Source organism: Gadus morhua, chromosome 4, assembly GCF_902167405.1.
Source record: "Gadus morhua chromosome 4, gadMor3.0, whole genome shotgun sequence".
Taxonomy (NCBI): domain Eukaryota; kingdom Metazoa; phylum Chordata; class Actinopteri; order Gadiformes; family Gadidae; genus Gadus; species Gadus morhua.
Window position 1 is genome coordinate 42,041,199 of NC_044051.1, and position 17,867 is coordinate 42,059,065.

At 45.5% G+C, this 17,867-nt stretch overlaps 2 protein-coding genes across 2 annotated transcripts in view; both read left to right on the top strand.

The window, feature by feature from the left end:
• The window catches only part of LOC115541785 (NACHT, LRR and PYD domains-containing protein 3-like), a 216,202-nt gene that overhangs the window by 152,828 nt on the left and 45,507 nt on the right, over positions 1-17,867 (top strand). The window lies entirely within an intron of this gene.
• The window catches only part of LOC115542970 (NLR family CARD domain-containing protein 3-like), a 29,253-nt gene that overhangs the window by 4,121 nt on the left and 7,265 nt on the right, over positions 1-17,867 (top strand). Inside the window, exon 2 of the mRNA XM_030355492.1 lies at positions 8,882-9,055. Within this exon, the coding sequence (XP_030211352.1) occupies positions 8,882-9,055 (174 nt within the window). The remainder of the gene's footprint in view (positions 1-8,881; positions 9,056-17,867) is intronic.

The following is a 17,867-nucleotide window of genomic DNA, read 5'->3' on the forward strand; positions in this document are numbered from 1 at the left end:
TTGGGGGCTCGTCCGGGATCGTTTAAAGAAATTATCTGAGATGTTTCTAGTTGTTTTGAGTTTGTTTTCTAAGTGAAAAGTCACTTCCAGTGGTTCACAGTGGGTATTGGCGTCCGGGTGTGCACGCTCCCGCCTTCACAGGTTACTAACAACTCCCTCAGTTAGACAGAAGTGTCCAGCTGGGTCGCACAGCGGCTCCTCCTTCGGACACTTGTTTTTTGTTTTCCTTTATTATTTTCGGAGTAAATCCTGGGCGGGGATAGAGTTCCCCGACGGAGGTAGGCGTTTCAGGACTCCGGTCGCTGAAGTTTTGCCTTTCAAGTCGCCTCGAGCCCGGCACGCTCCAGAAGATAGACAGGTTAGTTCTCGTTAGGTAGGTTCTGGGGGATGTTTGTTTATTGTAAGGTTGGGTTTGTTTGTGTGTGCAGCATCCGGCGTTAATAGTTATTACGTCTGCCCCGGAGTGAGTTGGTGACACGCTAAAGTGTTGGTAGCTTAGCCTAGCGGCTAAGCGCTATTGTCGGCGTGATGGCTGGTGTGACAGCGTTTAGTGTGGAGGAGTTTGTGGCGTGTCTGCGTGCCTGCGTCTGCGTGCCTGCGTGTGTGTGCGTACCTGCATGTGCGTACCTGCGTGTGTGTACCTGCGTGTGTGTACCTGCGTTTTTTTTTGTGTGTGCGCCTGCGTCTGCGTGCCTGCGTGTGTGTGCGTAACTGCGTGTGCGTACCTACGTGTGCGTACCTGCGTGTGTGTGCACCTGCAAAACATCCGTTTTTTTTACAACCAAATGTTGAATACGATTTGAAGGCACGAGTCCTCCACTCACCGTGAGACTGCTCTAATGTAGCAAACTTAGTTTGCACTAATGGGAGGGGGTGTTACGTGTGTGTTTTTCCTCTGCTGTTCTGTGTGCTGTTCCAGGTATCACCCTCCCCGTTGGACTGATCAGACACACCTGCAGCCCCTCAGCAATCACGTGGATTGGTATTAAGCTGCAGGGATGAGAGCTATGGAAAGCCAAGAAGGCCACAATCCGGACCTAGATTGGCGCGGTAAAAGTGCAAAACCGTACGGAATCCGTACGGTTTCCGTACGGATTCCGTATGGTTTCCGTACGGTTTGGCAAGAATTCCGTACGGAATCCTACGGACGCAGGCACGCAGACACGCCACAAACTCCTCCACACTAAACGCTGTCACACCAGCCATCACGCCGACAATAGCGCTTAGCCGCTAGGCTAAGCTACCAACACTTTAGCGTGTCACCAACTCACGGAACCGTACGGTTTGGCAAGAATTCCGTACGGAATCCGTACGGAATCCGTACGGAATCCGTATGGATTCCGTACGGTTTTGAATGACGAATAGCCGCGGCTATTAGTCATTCACTCCGGCTATTAGTTATTCGCTCCGGCTATTAGGTATGCATAACGAGCCCCTCCCCTTCTTTGCTTGACCACTAAGTTTGAAGGCTGTCTAACCAATCAGTGAAGAGAAAGACCAGACTAAAGTAACGCATTGTCGAAACTAGAGCTGCAGTGCCTCCATGTTTCGCCGTAACATAAGGCTGTGTTGTCTTTACTAGTTTCACTACAATGTAATGACCACCACTAGCTAGTGGAAAATATATTTGTGTCTAGTACAGTGATATATTTGTATATGTTAGGCTATATATTGAGATGGCAGTGTGCGAAATACCCATCATTATTCGGGGATGCCCTCATCCCCAGATTGTTCGCGATATGCAGTAGCCAGCTCGGCCATAACATTACAATATTTCATGGATGCAAGCAAGCCAAGACAATCGATCTATATCTATAGCCTACATGACAACACGCAGACACACACACACACACACACACACACACACACACACACACACACACACACACACACACACACACACACACACACACACACACACACACACACACACACACACACGTTAAGCACACTGGTAAAGCAATAGGAGCCTGCATTGGCTAAAGTTGTTGGGATGCACCTTATTTTATAACAGGGAGGGGCAAAGTTGTGCATTACAATGCAAACACGACAATAATTGGCACCGTTCTTGCGCACTCAGAAGAACATGAACTGAATAAATGCCAGGTATATCGGAGACGGGTACACACGCTGATTACAGGTGTTTTTAAAATGCGTATACGGCTCTCACATGACAGCCACGCAACGGACACATCATCTTACATCATTTGATTTATTGCTGTATAGTTAAACTAGCAAACCATCGCAAGGAAATGTAACAAAGCTGTAGCTGAAAGATTCATCCACAAACATCAGAATAGAAAAACACTGGCAGGGACCATTTTAGCACATAATGACTACCGCTGCCTATGCGTGTGGTAGTAATGCAATTCTGCTGAATTATTTGGAGGACTTATAGCCTACTTGTAGTGAAGTATTTTTAACAGTGCGGAATCTACAGCTGGTCACTTTCACTGGCTAAGCAAAATGAATCCCGAACAGTTGAACCTCTGAATTGATCCTGAAAGCCTATATGTCCTAGAATAATTCATTTGTATTCCGTTTTAGGCCATCTCACTAAAGGTCACTTAAATTTAGCCTATTCAAGCTCACCAAGTCCAGTATTCAGAATTCAAAGCATTTATTCACAAATACGTTCTATTTTTTTGACAAGCGGAGCCGACAGTCCGGTGCAAACTATGCAAATTAGCCATGTGCACCAAACAGAAGATAGACGCAATGTATAGAACTGATTGTTGTGCATTATTGTGGATATGTAGGCTGGTTAGTTGTGGTTGTTTGTGGTCTTAGTGAAACAGCCTTGCCTTGGAGTTGGAGAAGTTGGAGTGATTGTGTGAATGTGCGAGAGAGAGCGCACCTGCCGTGCTGATGTTGGGCTTGTTGTGGGCTTATATGTGATCAATGATGTATCTGTCTGATCGTATTAGCTGTAGATGGATGGTTAAATAATGTCACAAGATCGGTCATACTGCAGGCTCTCATTTGCAAATGCACTGATTGTGTAGCCGTCTCCGATATGCTATATACCTGGCATTTATTCAGTTCATGTTCTTCTGAGTGCGCAAGAACGGTGCCAGTTATTGTCATGTTTGCATTGTAATGCACAACTTTGCCCCTCCCTGTTATAAAATAAGGTGCATCCCAACAACTTTAGCCAATGCAGGCTCCTATTGCTTTACCAGTGTGTGTGTGTGTGTGTGTGTGTGTGTGTGTGTGTGTGTGTGTGTGTGTGTGTGTGTGTGTGTCTGCGTGTTGTCATGTAGGCTATAGATATAGATCGATTGTCTTGGCTTGCTTGCATCCATGAAATATTGTAATGTTATGGCCGAGCTGGCTACTGCATATCGCGAACAATCTGGGTATGAGGGACTGCCATCTCAATATATAGCCTAACATATACAAATATATCACTGTACTAGACACAAATATATTTTCCACTAACTAGTGGTGGTCATTACATTGTAGTGAAACTAGTAAAGACAACACAGCCTTATGTTACGGCGAAACATGGAGGCACTGCAGCTCTAGTTTCGACAATGCGTTACTTTAGTCTGGTCTTTCTCTTCACTGATTGGTTAGACAGCCTTCAAACTTAGTGGTCAAGCAAAGAAGAGGAGGGGCTCGTTCTGCATACCTAATAGCCGGAGCGAATAACTAATAGCCGGAGTGAATGACTAATAGCCGCGGCTATTAGTCATTCAAAACCGTACGGAAACCGTACGGAAACCGTACGGATTCCGTACGGATTCCGTACGGAATTCTTGCCAAACCGTACGAAACCGTACGGATTCCGTACGGATTCCGTACGGTTTTGCACTTTTACCGCGCCAATCTAGGTCCGGATTGTGGCCTTCTTGGCTTTCCATAGAGAGCAGACGTGGCCAGTGGGCCAGACAGGCGAACCGAGTGGGTTCGCTGTCGGTCGCGAGTCGGAGCTACGTGGGCTCTTCGTCGTGGCATTGCTCCCTCAGTGGAGGATTAGTAGTGTTTGTTGCTCCCTCAGTGGAGGGTTAGTAGTGTTTGTTGCTCCCTCAGTGGAGGGTTAGTGTTGTTTGTTTGTGGTTCTTTCTGGGTTAACATAAGACGCATTTATGCAATAAATGGTATGTTTGTTGAAATCCTGCTACTCTCGTCTGTTCTTTAAACGCCCGGTATTATATTCTTTGTTGCTCCCCCCCTTCCCCCTGGACACCAACGGGGTGGGTCGTAACAGTTGCTAAAGGAGTACGGGAGAGAGTGTATGTGGGGCCGGTTTTATTGGTGTTTCTGTTTGTGTCTGGGATGTTGTGGACGGAAACCTCAGTCTTCTCCACTCCCTATAATGGTACCGGGACTTTTTCTTGCACGTGTTAAGAGTGAAGAGTCTATTGTGTTGCAACACTGAGCCCATACAGGCCTGCAACGTTTATGACGGCCTATCATTGACAAAAGGCGCCAGCAAACATGACTTTGTGCAGGCGAACAACAAACACATCCGTGTGCACAAATCATTATTGTAAACACTTTAACTGCACTTGCGCTCAGCAGTTCTCTGATCGCGAGAGCAACAATAAAGCCTGTGAGGCAGAAACGATTCATTGAGCGTGCACGTAAAGTGAAGCAGAACTCAACTGACACCCCTGCACCCACAAATGCTGTCTTTGCTCTCGTGCTCGCAAACTCTTTTCCTGCTCGCTCTGATATTTTTCTCCTCTCAACACAATGTACATAATATTGGATTAAAACTTCTCATACAAAACACTTAGATGCACTAATAACATGTATTACAATACAATACACAATATACTACAATAAATGTCTTATTAATATACAAATGGCTTTTAAAACCCTACAAAACAACTATTAAATACCATTCATTTTACACCCAATATACAATAAGATAAGGATCTAATGTATTGACTAAAATATTTTTGTTAAGTCATTAAAACATCTCTAATAAAATATTTCAACACAATTCTTTCATAATGTTAAAAGTAAATTTATTATTTTAAACACAGTTTCTTGTTATTCTTGTATTTTAAACATGTTTATTTTGTTTGAAGGCTGAATAGCTGTCATCTGTCAGAGAGATGCTGTGAAGCTCTGGCCCAGTAAAGTGCAGTTTAGAGTTGTTTCATAAAGTTTAATAACAACCTATTCATAAAACTGTATTTTTAAGTGAAGTATAATGACAATTGTTGTTTGATAATTTAAGGCGAGACACGGCAGGCATAATCATCGATTTTTCAGTCACTGGTCAATTTTGATATTTTGGGCTATTTTGCACCATTAACATGTAATGTTTCGCACAAAAGAAAAAAAAATGTCAAAACGAAACATTTAGGTGTTTGTTTTATTATAGTTTGTCAACTTGCGCCTCTGAATTTTACAGAAGATTCACCAAACGTTTGCTTTATTACGCACCGTTTCAAATTACAGCCGGTCTCTGTCATATGTGTTCTGTGGTATCATTGGAAAGCACTCGATCTGCTGCACAACATAAAACTGATATCTGATTGGCTGGACTCGATTTCCGACCTGACGATTGGTTCGAATGTATCACGTGGTATGCTCTCAAGCTTGGTTGGCTTTTGCCATAAGAATCTTTAAATGCCGTTTTCTCAAAATGAGTGTTTTTCCATTTTTAGGTGCACATTTCTCAGCCTATGTAGAACCTATGTACACCACACTTCCCAGTTTCACACATAGCATTGTTATGAAGACATCTACACATGGATTTATTTATAAATTGTTCCTGGCCAGATTTATGGGTCATTTTACCTGGAAATCATGGCGAAAATAGGGTTTTTAAGGCCATGGATAGTATATTTTGATTTCCCAGGTCATAAAAGCAGATATCCTAAAATCCATGTGAGGATTTTTTGTCATTTGATATATAAACAAAATAAAAAAAGAATTTTGGTCCTGGCTTTATCACAGTTTAAGATTCATGCACCGGAAATATATGCAAAAACCTGCATATTTAATTAGATTCAGCCTAATTAGAATAATTAAATATGCAAAATTCAAAAACTTTTTTTTTCTTATAATGATGTATGTAATCGAACTGGTAACGTTTCATGGTGATCCCTTGCATTTAAACATTTTACCCTATTCACCTGCCATGTCTGGCCTTAACATCTGTGTGAAATCTTTTTCTTAATATTTTAAGATCCAGGTTATTTTATGTATTTTAAAAAACTGTCTAGAATTCTCCTTTAATTTAACTACAGTTCCTAACAGGTTGTGTTTATTTTGTGTGAAGGCTCAATGGCTGTCATCTGTCAAAGGAATGCTGTGAAGCTCTGGCCTCAGTTCTCAGCTCCAACTCCTCTAGTCTGAGAGAGCTGTGCCTGAGTTCCAATGATCTGCAGGATTCAGGAGTGAAGAAGCTGCTCTCTGCTGGACTTGGGATTCCAAACTGTAAACTGGACATTCTCAGGTCAGTTTTATCCAATGTCAAACAATAATACCAAAAGGGTCAATATAGGGCTGGGCGATATATCGATGTTTAAAATATATCGATATTTTTTCAAACGCGATATGAAACGAGACCATATTGTCAATATCGATATAATTTAATTTACGTTGAAATTACAGCACATTTGTTCCAAATAACACCAGTTTCGAACCGCGCCTGCCGCCTGCTATTTCGTAACTCTGCTTATGTCTCTCCCGCTATTTCGTAACTCTGCTTATGTCTCTCCCGCTCTGCCTCCGGCTCACACACATAGTGTGTGAGCCGTGCTCTGCCTTCCCCCCCCCCCCCCCCCCCCCCCCTCCACTGACTCACGTCACTTTTTGAAATCGCGAAACATGAGCCGTGTTCGAAATCGTTCACTATTCATTGGGTATTTTAAGTGCACTATATTGTGCATGAAATTAACCACTGAGAATTCGAACACCACTACAAAATGGTGAGCACCCTATATAGTGCACTATATCCGTGATAGGGAACGATTTCGAACACAGCTATGGAGTCCGCCTGCGCATGCAGCTCCGAGGAGCTTGTTTGCAAGCGAAAGACCAACGGCTCCATAGTATGGAAATGGTTTGGATATAAGGTGCCTGACGAATTACAAAATCACGTAATTTGTAGAGAGTGCTTAAAAACTGTCGCAACCAAAGGGTTGCAATTCTGTGCATGATATTCCGGAGGTGCACACAGCTTTTGGCCGTGATATTATATATTATAATGTTCTCAAATACGAGGCGGAGCGCGGAGGCAGTGTCTAGTCCACGGTTTATTCAACCATCAAACTGTATTCAATTCTGAACGGTAGGAATAGTAATTGTAAATCGAAACGGTAGGTAGGTATAGTAATAACGGTAACTCCACAGTAACTTCAAGTTTTCTCACTCCGCGAGACCCAAACATAACACATTAAAGGTCCCATGACATGAAAATCTCACTTTATGAGGTTTTCTAACATAAATTTGAGTTCCCCTAGCCTGCCTATGGTCCCCCAATGGCTAAAACTTGCGTTTGGTGTGAAACGAGCACTAGCTGTTCTGCTCGCCTTTGAAAAAACGGAGACTCAAGCGCGCTGATTTGGAATGTCTTTAGGTCTGTCACAAAGCATCTAAGCTCCTCCCCTTACTCTGCCTGGCCCGCCCAGAGACGGTGGCCCGCCAATGAGACACGACCGTGCGAGCGCCACATGTGTGTGTGAATACACACACTGTAACACATGTGTTTCTTGTCGGTTCTTTGACGTCTCTTGTATTTACACAACAAGACTGTAGTGGGGGTTATCTGAGCCATGGTTGAGAAATAATTGGGGGAAAGGAACTTTGGCTTTGACTCGCTGAAGTACATGAACTGCGACATGCCTCCCGTGTGTTCTAGAATATTTACAGAACACGGCTAAAGGCTGTGTGCGCCTCGCCATTGCGATACATCCACTGTAAACAGAGCGCATGGTACCGTGGCTGCAAGCTGCTCAGGGCCACACCCCCACCCTCCTCCTTGACCCGCCTCGCTCCTCCTCATTTGCATTATAGCTAAAGACACCAAAACAGCGCATTTGAGGGAAGCTCAATGTGCGACTGGCTCGGAGTGGCTGTAACTCTGCACCTCGGCTGAATTTCGGGAACGTCTTTGAATACCGTGTTAGTTGCCCACTTATACCTATATTAAAGAATACATAAAATAGCATGTCATGGGACATGGCATGCAACTCCCCCCCCACGCAGTCGTTAGGGTTCATAATATTTCGGAGGCGCACAAAGCTTTTGGTCGTGATATTATATATTATAATGTTCTCTTATACGAGGCGGAGGCAGTGTCTAGTCCACGGTTTATTCAACCATCAAACTGTATTCAATTCCGAACGGTAGAAATAGTAGTATCAAATCTACGCGCGGAGCTCGCCGCCCCCCCCCGCGGCGAGCTATATCAATATTCTGCTTGAAGATATCGAGATATGACTTTTGGTCCATATCGCCCAGCCCTAGGTCAATATCAGAAGACATTTAACAGATTGACATCCAGAAAGGTTAGGTCATAAATACATTGTTTTCATAAGAATAACTCAACATATTTATATTTTTGTTGGCATGACAGTTTAGGCATTCATTATATTCTTAGTTTGTTAATGATGGTATAATGTGTATGTTGTGTAACATTATTATTCTGATTATCATGTAGTCAGACAGTAAAGTGCGGTTTAGAGTTGTTTCATGAAGTTTAATAACAACCTATTAATAAAACTGTATTTTTAAGTGAAGTATAATGATCATTTTTGTTTGATAATTCAACATCTGTGTGAAATCTTTTTCTTAATATTTAAGATCCAGGTTATTCATATTATTTATTATTTCATGTATTTAAAAAAACTGGTCATAATTCTCTCATAATTTAACTACAGTTCCTAACAGGTTATGTTTTTTTTGTGTGAAGGCTCAATGGCTGTCATCTTTCAGAGAGATGCTGTGAAGCTCTGGCCTCAGTTCTCAGCTCCAACTCCTCTAGTCTGAGAGAGCTGGACCTGAGTACCAATGATCTGCAGGATTCAGGAGTGAAGCTGCTCTCTGCTGGACTTGGGAGTCCACACTGTACACTGGACATTCTCAGGTCTGTTTTATCCAATGGTCAAACAATAACACCAAAAGGGTCAATATCAGAAGACATTTAACAGATTGACATCCAGAAAGGTTAGGTCATAAATACATTGTTTTCATAAGAATAACTCAACATATTTATATTTTTGTTGGCATGACAGTTTAGGTACACATTATATTCTTAGTTTGTTAATGATGGTATAATGTGTATGTTGTATAACATTATTATTCTGATTATCATGTAGTCAGACAGTAAAGTGCGGTTTAGAGTTGTTTCATAAAGTTTAATAACAACCTATTAATAAAACTGTATGCTTCAGTGAAGTATAATGATAATTGTTGTTTGATAATTTAACATCTGTGTGAAATCTTTTTCTTAATATTTTAAGATCCAGGTTATTCATATTATTTATTATTTCATGTATTTAAAAAAACTGTTGATAATTCTCCTATAATTTAACCACAGTTCCTAACAGGTTGTGTTTATTTTGTTTGAAGGCTGAATAGCTGTCATCTGTCAGAGGAATGCTGTGAAGCTCTGGCCTCAGTTCTCAGCTCCAACTCCTCTAGTCTGAGAGAGCTGGACCTGAGTACCAATGGTCTGCAGGATTCAGGAGTGAAGCTGCTCTCTGCTGGACTGGGGAGTCCACACTGTACACTGGAAACTCTCAGGTCAGTTATCAGCCTCTTCTTCAAACTGGTTATTCTAGCTTCCAGTAAGTGCTGCTCCTGCCTGATGCATTTCTGTTGCTCTTTCCCTGCTGACAAAACACTCCCTGGCTCTACACAATGTTAGAACATGTGAAGAAACTGTTAGGCTTTCGGTACAAAAGGATCCAATCGCAGACAGAAGGCTTGGTTATAAGAACTTTCTCTGAGTTTATTCCCAGCAAGGCACAGGTATCATACAGGCACGATCCGACAGAGACTGAATGGGCACACTGAGCTTAAGTAGCCACAAACCAATCAACACACATTAGCAACAGGTGTGTTCACAAACTCAGGGGATATCAGCAAACCAAAGAAAAGCAGGAAGTAGCAGGGTGGAGTCGAAAGTACATTGCAATCCAAAACAAACAGAAAACACCACCAACTGATCTACAAAATGTAAATAAATAATAAAAAACACATGTTGCTGAAAAAACAGGAACTTAAATATCAGGATCCCTTACAGTACCCCCCCTCCTACGGGCACCTCCTGGCGTCATAACTGGGGGAACTGGATGTTTCTCTAGAAAGTCCTTCATGAGCGAACGGTCAAGAATGTCACGACCTGGAACCCAGCACCTCTCTTCTGGACCGTAGCCCTCCCAGTCCACTAGGAACTGGAGGCCGCGGCCCCGGCGACGAACATCTAAGAGCTGGTGAACAGTGAAGGTCTCTGAGCCATCAATGATTCGTGGTGGAGGAGGGGGCTTGGGGGCGGGGCAGAGCTGGCTCAAGACAAAGGGCTTAACCCTGGAAACATGGAAGGTGGGATGGATGCGGCGGAGGTTGGGGGGGAGCTTTAGACGGACAGCAGTGGGGCCAATAAGTCTCTCAATGGGGTAAGGACCAATGAAGCGGGGTGCGAGTTTCCGAGACTCTACCCTGAGTGGAATGTCCCGGGTCGACAGCCAGACACGCTGTCCCACACGATAGGGAGGAGCCTTAGAGCGACGGCGGTCTGCCTGACTCTTCATCTTGACCGAGGCACGCTGCAGAGCTGTCCGTGTGCTTCTCCATGTCTGCCGGCAACGGCGGACGAAGGCCTGGGCTGAAGGCACGCTGACCTCTACCTCCTGAGCAGGGAATAGGGCTGGTAGCCGAGACAGCATTCAAAAGGGAGAGGCCTGAGGAGGCAGATGGGAGGGCATTAATTGAATACTCAACCCAAGGTAGCTGGGAGCTCCAGGAGAGCGGTCTCTCAGCTGCCATGCAACGCAAAGTCGTCTCAAGTTGTTGGTTTGCCCGCTCCATCTGGCCATTGCTTTGAGGATGGTACCCTGAGGACAAACTGACAGAAGCACCAATGAGAGTGCAGAAGGCCTTCCAGAAGTGAGACGTGAACTGTGGGCCTCTGTCGGAAACTACATCCACAGGCAATCCATGGTACTTGAACACATGCAGCATGACTAAGCTTGCAGTCTCCTTGGCAGAGGGGATCTTGGTTAATGGAACAAGATGTACTGATTTGGAAAATCGATCAACAACTGTGAGAATAGTGGTGTTACCATCAGACGGTGGGAGGCCAGTAACGAAATCCAGAGCAATGTGAGACCACGGTCTCTTGGGGATGGGTAGGGGCTGTAACAGGCCGGAAGAGGGTTGCGTGGAGTTCTTACTCCGTGCACAGACAGAACAGGCTGAGACAAAGGCACGAACATCACCTCCAATGGTAGGCCACCAAAATCTCCGGCGGATGGCTTGGGTGCGCCTAGCTCCAGGATGGCAGGAGAGCCGGGAAGAATGACCCCACTGCAAGACCTGGGAACGGAGGGGCACAGGGACAAACAGGCGGTTGACAGGGCACTGACTGGGAGCAGCATTGTCCGGTTGGGCGGAGCGCACCAGAGACTCTATGTCCCACTGGACTGCCCCAACAATACGGTGACCAGGAAGGATATTCCTCGGTTCCTCTGGGCAACTTGAGGCAGGGATGATGCGGGAGAGGGCATCTGGTTTGCCATTTTTTGATCCGGGACGGAAAGACAGGGTGAAGTTGAATCGGGAAAATAAAAAGGCACCAGCGGGCTTGGCGGGAATTCAGACGTTTTGCTGTGCGAATGTATTCAAGGTTCTTATGATCAGTCCAAACCAAAAAAGGAACACTAGACCCCTCTAGCCAATGGCGCCACTCCTCTAGAGCCAACTTAACAGCCAGCAATTCTCGATTGCCAACGTCATAGTTGTGCTCCGAAGGAGTGAGTCGATGGGAGAAAAAGGCGTAAGGGTGTACCTTCCCATCCTTGGCTGAACGCTGGGAAAGAATGGCTCCAACACCCACATCTGACGCGTCCACCTCCACGATGAACTGGCGGTTGGGGTCAGGCTGTGTCAGGATGGGGGCAGAGGTAAACCGCCTCTTGAGATCTTGAAAAGCTCTCTCCGCAGCAGGTGACCAGACAAACTGAACTGATGTTGAGGTAAGGGCAGTGAGAGGGGCAGCCAACCCGCTGTAGTCTCTGATAAACCGCCGATAGAAATTAGCAAATCCCAGAAAGCGTTGCATCTCACGGCGGGTTGTCGGTTGGGGCCAGTCAACGACTGCTCTCACCTTCTGTTTATCCATCTCAATGGCCCCGGCAGAGATAACAAACCCCAGGAAGGGAACAGAGCTGCGGTGGAACTCACATTTCTCTGCCTTAACATAGAGTTGATTCTCCAGGAGGCGCTGGAGAACCTGGCGGACATGACGAACATGGTCAGTAGGGGAGCGAGAAAAAATCAAAATGTCATCTATATAGACAAAAACAAACTTATTAACATGTCTCTGAGGATGTCATTAACTAGTGCCTGGAAAACAGCCGGGGCATTGGTGAGGCCAAATGGCATGACGAGGTACTCATAATGACCGGTTGGGGTATTGAACGCGGTCTTCCATTCATCCCCCTCGCGAATCCGAACCAGGTGGTAAGCACTCCGGAGGTCCAGTTTGGAGAATATGGTTGACCCATGGAGTAGCTCGAATGCGGACGACATGAGGGGAAGAGGGTACCGGTCCTTGATAGTGATGTCATTGAGACCACGATAATCAATACAGGGGCGAAGGGAGCCATCCTTCTGAGCAACGAAATTGAATCCTGCCCCCGCAGGGGAGGAAGAGGGGCGAATTATGCCGTTAGTCAATGACTCCTGAATATACTTCTCCATGGACCCATATTCAGGTCGGGAGAGGGAGTAGAGTCGGCCCCTGGGTGGCGCCTTACCCGGTAGGAGGTCGATACCACAATCATAGGGGCGATGAGGGGGAAGGGCAACGGCGCGGGACTTACTAAACACGGCCTTGAGGTCCATGTACACAGAGGGAATGGCAGACAAATCAGGGAATTCACCAGGGGAATCCACCACGGCAGGGACGGGGACTTGAGCTTGGCAAAGGCAGAGTGAAAAACAGGAAGGGCTCCAGCCCAGAACCTTGTTGCTGACCCAGTCAATGTGAGGGTTATGTTTCCTCAACCAGGGACGACCAAGGACTAAGGGAGCCTGAGGGGACTCAATAATGTGGAGCTGGATCTGTTCACGATGGTTGCCAGAAACTAGAAGAGACACAGGAGCAGACACATGGGTTATATCAGCAAGCTTCCTACCGTTCAATGCATTGGCCACTAGGGGTGAATCTAAAGGAAGAATCTGCAGTCCCAATTGAAAAGCTAGTCTAGTGTCAATGAAATTCTCATCAGCCCCAGAGTCAATGAGAACGGTGAGTGGTTGCTGCTGACCAGCCCACTCTATTGTAGCTGGAAGCATGATCGAGGAGGACTTGAAAAGGGTAGAGCTCACCAGTACTCCTCGTTTCACTGATGAGCACCTCCTTTTGATGGACAAGAGACGGAGAAGTGGCCAGACTGACCACAATACAGGCACAAATTGCCATCGAGTCTCTGCTGCTTCTCTGTTGCTGTGAGGTGATAGCGGTTAATCTGCATTGGCTCTGGAGGTGTGGATGAGGGGGAATGGCAGGGCTGGCCAGGCCGGATGAGGAGCTGCTCCTTCACCTGGTGCTCCACCAAGGCTTCTGGGAGATCTCCACTTGCGGCGCTGCTGCAGTCGGGAGTCGCGGATGGCCAGGTCAACCAGAGCATCGAAGCTGGTGGGGGGTTCCTGGGTAATCACTTCATCCTTTATGGTCTCTGAGAGACCATTGAGAAACACGTCGAACTGAGCGTCTGTATTCCATCCACTAGAAGAAGCCAGAGTCCGGAAATCTATGGCATAGTCCGACACAGAGCGGTTTCCCTGGCGGATATGCAGCATCTCCCGTGCCGCCTCTCTGCCGTGCTTGGAACGATCAAACACCTTCCTCATCTCTTCAGAGAATGTGGAGAAGAGGTTGCAGAAGGTCTCCCTGGCTGACCAGACAGCTGTGCCCCACTCTCTAGCTCGGCCGGACAACTGGGTAATGACATACTCCACTCTTGCTTGGTCGGTAGGGAAAGCTGACGGTTGTAGTTGGAAGATTAGTTCGCATTGGGCTAAGAACGAACGACAGGTACCTGGCTCCCCTGAATAGTGTTCGGGAGGGGGCAGACGGGGCTCTGAGACTGAAGGGTTGGGCCGTGGTACGACGGGGTCCAGGAGAGCTGCCGCTGGAGGGGCCCTTGAGACTTGGAGTTGTTGAACCTGGGCTGCGAGATCAGTGAGCCCATTTGAGATGGCCGTTACTGTTCTCCCAATCTCCTCCAGTTGCTGCTGTTGTCTCCCCAGAGTGACACCATGGTGTTCGAGGACCGTCTTCCACTGGCCGATTTCTGCTGGATCCATACTGGTCGGGTCGTACTGTTAGGCTTTCGGTACAAAAGGATCCAATCGCAGACAGAAGGCTTGGTTATAAGAACTTTCTCTGAGTTTATTCCCAGCAAGGCACAGGTATCATACAGGCACGATCCGACAGAGACTGAATGGGCACACTGAGCTTAAGTAGCCACAAACCAATCAACACACATTAGCAACAGGTGTGTTCACAAACTTAGGGGATATCAGCAAACCAAAGAAAAGCAGGAAGTAGCAGGGTGGAGTCGAAAGTACATTGCAATCCAAAACAAACAGAAAACACCAACTGACCTACAAAATGTAAAAAAATAACAAAAAACACATGTTGCTGAAAAAACAGGAACTTAAATATCAGGATCCCTTACAGAAACGGTCTTAGCGTACCAAACACAGCAGACTTCTCCTGACTCTAACTGAACAAAATCTCATTGAGTTGTAGCTATTGAGAAAGGAGCATTTGTTTAAGATCCTGGCTGTTTCCCAAAGTGAAGGCTGCAGCCTTGCTAGGACGCGTCCTTGCTAGTCGTGTCCTATGGAGATGAGACTAGAGTGCTAGCTCGAGTGCTTCCTAGCGTTTGTAACGTCAGACTTTGGGAACGACTTGGTAGTGTGGAAGCGCTTCCGCTTCCGCTTTTTAATACTGCGTGTCCGCTTGTAAACACATGTGCGCTTATGAATAAAACATGGCAGCAATCAAGCTGATCGATATTTATTTGACTATTTGTTATGAATGCGGTCATGTCTCCTTCGCATGGAGCCTCTTTGGGGAAGTCACAAAAGCTTTGTTGTGGTTGATCGAATTGTCTTTATTAAAAGGAAAATTCATTCAATTTTTATAAAACTAAGTGAAATTGTCTGAGAACTTAATTCATGCATCACATTTACAGTACGGTTGATTACAATTATGCAGGGGGGAAAAGACAAAGAAAGATGATAAACGTGTATTTATTTGGATATATTATTTAACTGATCTGATTCATTCATTCATATATGCCTACAATCTACCAGTGCTTTGAACACATAAGTATATCATATAAAATACAAATATATACGTTCCTTAAAAATTACAAACATTGCAAATGATCGGTTGTGCATTCATTTTACAACATTGGATAGTGGCACTATCCCTTCCACCGGTAAACATATGTTTGTGCGCCACCCTAAGGCGCACAAAAGCCTCCGTTTGCTGGGCTGACCCTAAAAAAAACGATTCAACACAAACATAAATAGGTATACATACATAATGTAATCTTGTGAGCGAGTAAATTGACATTGGTGACAGTGGTGTTTAACACCAGCTACGTCCATGCAAAATATAGCAACGTATCATTAAGTTGCAAAAACGTTTGAAAAGTGGCACAGGTCTTTAGGCTTGATTATTTGCATTAACATGATGAATCTATAAAAAGCAATACGGCACAAAATATTTCTGAAAACTAATATAACTGGCTCGTCTAGGATGCAGCGATGCATCCTTGAAAAATCTCGGAATTCTCAAAAACAAAGGACGCAAAAATGGCGCGGCTTTCGAGTGTCCTCAACATTGGAACAGTGCTTGTCGGCGTTCTATGACGTAGCGTCCTTAAAAGGGCGGCCGTTGAGCATGCTCCCTTGACATTGGGAAACAGCCTGTCACATCCAAGTGAAGGCAGTTCTGCTGTCTGTGATGTCATCTCCCCACTTCCTCTTCCTGTTCTCAGACTCTCAGGGTGACACAGCTTTGTCTCCATGAAGTATCAATAAAGCTTTTACTTGCCTTCAATGTGGAATGAATACACTTTATAAATGTGATTACTTTAGTAGAAACTGCTCTCAACCAGATCCAATAAATGGTGTGTGTGTGTGTGTGTGTGTGTGTGTGTGTGTGTGTGTGTGTGTGTGTGTGTGTGTGTGTGTGTGTGTGTGTGTGTGTGTGTGTGTGTGTGTGTGTGTGTCTGTAAAATTGGAAGTGGGAATTAAAACTGGTTGCCCATGGAGTGCAGTCAACTTTATCATTGCCATCAACCAGTGACTGAAATGGTTGCGCACACATGCCCCACCCCAAGTGTTGTCACCAAACCCAGTCCAGGGCTATGCTGACGATGTGGTCATTGCCTCCCGTGATGAGAGAGTCATAAAGAACATGATGGCTTGCACCGACAGCTTCCTCTCCTGGTCTGGCCTACAAGTAAAACAGAGTAAATGTGCAGTGTTTTGGGAGAGGAGGAGCGGAGGCAACCGCTGGTATAGAGCCAAGACTGACCAACCTCCTTCCCTCACCATCTTAGGCCAGCCACTCAGAGTGTATGCCAGACAAGAAAGCTACACCTACTTAGGGCATAAATTCAACATCCCGGGAGATTGGAGCCAACAAGTGCCCAATCTGGTTCAGCAGTTTATTAGCAGACTGGACCTGATTGACACTTCACCTCTCCCAGCAACTCTGAAAGTCCAAGCAATCAGAGATATAGCCTTCGCCAAAATACAACATCTTTTCGCGAAGGTTCATATCCCACAAAAAGATCTGCGCACAATGGACAATAAAACTGTGCAAGTTGTAAGGAAATGGTTGGGCCTCAACACACATTATACACAATGTTTTATTTTCCAGAAGAAACAGGACGGTGGGCTTGGCATTCCAAACTGTATGTGGGAGTACACAGCAGCAAGGCAGTCACATCTAGTCAATATGCTAAACTGTGATGACAACAGTGTAAGACACCTGGCAAGAGCATCATTACTGCTGGACTTTAAGAAACGCAAAGTGGCTTGTGCAGGCAGTGGTGAGGATAACTTCCTGGGTTTCAGAAGAAAGAGCAGTGGCAAGCTGGATACCCAGGCACAGGGATTTGGTGTGTCATCAGACTGGCATGACCTGAATGATTTGTGCTGGAGGACAGGCACCGAGCTAAAATGGACCTCCAACCACCAACCAGTAGAGGTCACCGATGCAGTGGTGGATGACCCATCAATCACAGTGCAAGCCAGGCTGCAACACAATAACATCACCCACCTCCTGTTACCATCAACATCCAGGCAAACCCTTCTTACCATCCAAAGGGGCCACAATATGGAGTACTGGTCCAGCCTTAAACTTCAAGGAAAATTAGCCACACTCACCTGTGCAGATCACTCCACATCAAATGCCATTTACAATAATGCCACCATCAGTGATGAGATACTCATCTTCTGTGTGAAGGCACGCCTACAGGTTCTCCCCACAAAATACAATCTCTCCCTCTGGTTTCCATCTATTCATTCCCCCTTATGCATGCTACATGACCCACCACAACATCTGGAGTCAGTAGCCCACATCATGAACAGTTGCCCTTCCTACAAAGGACTGTATATTGCCAGACATGACAGACTGGTGG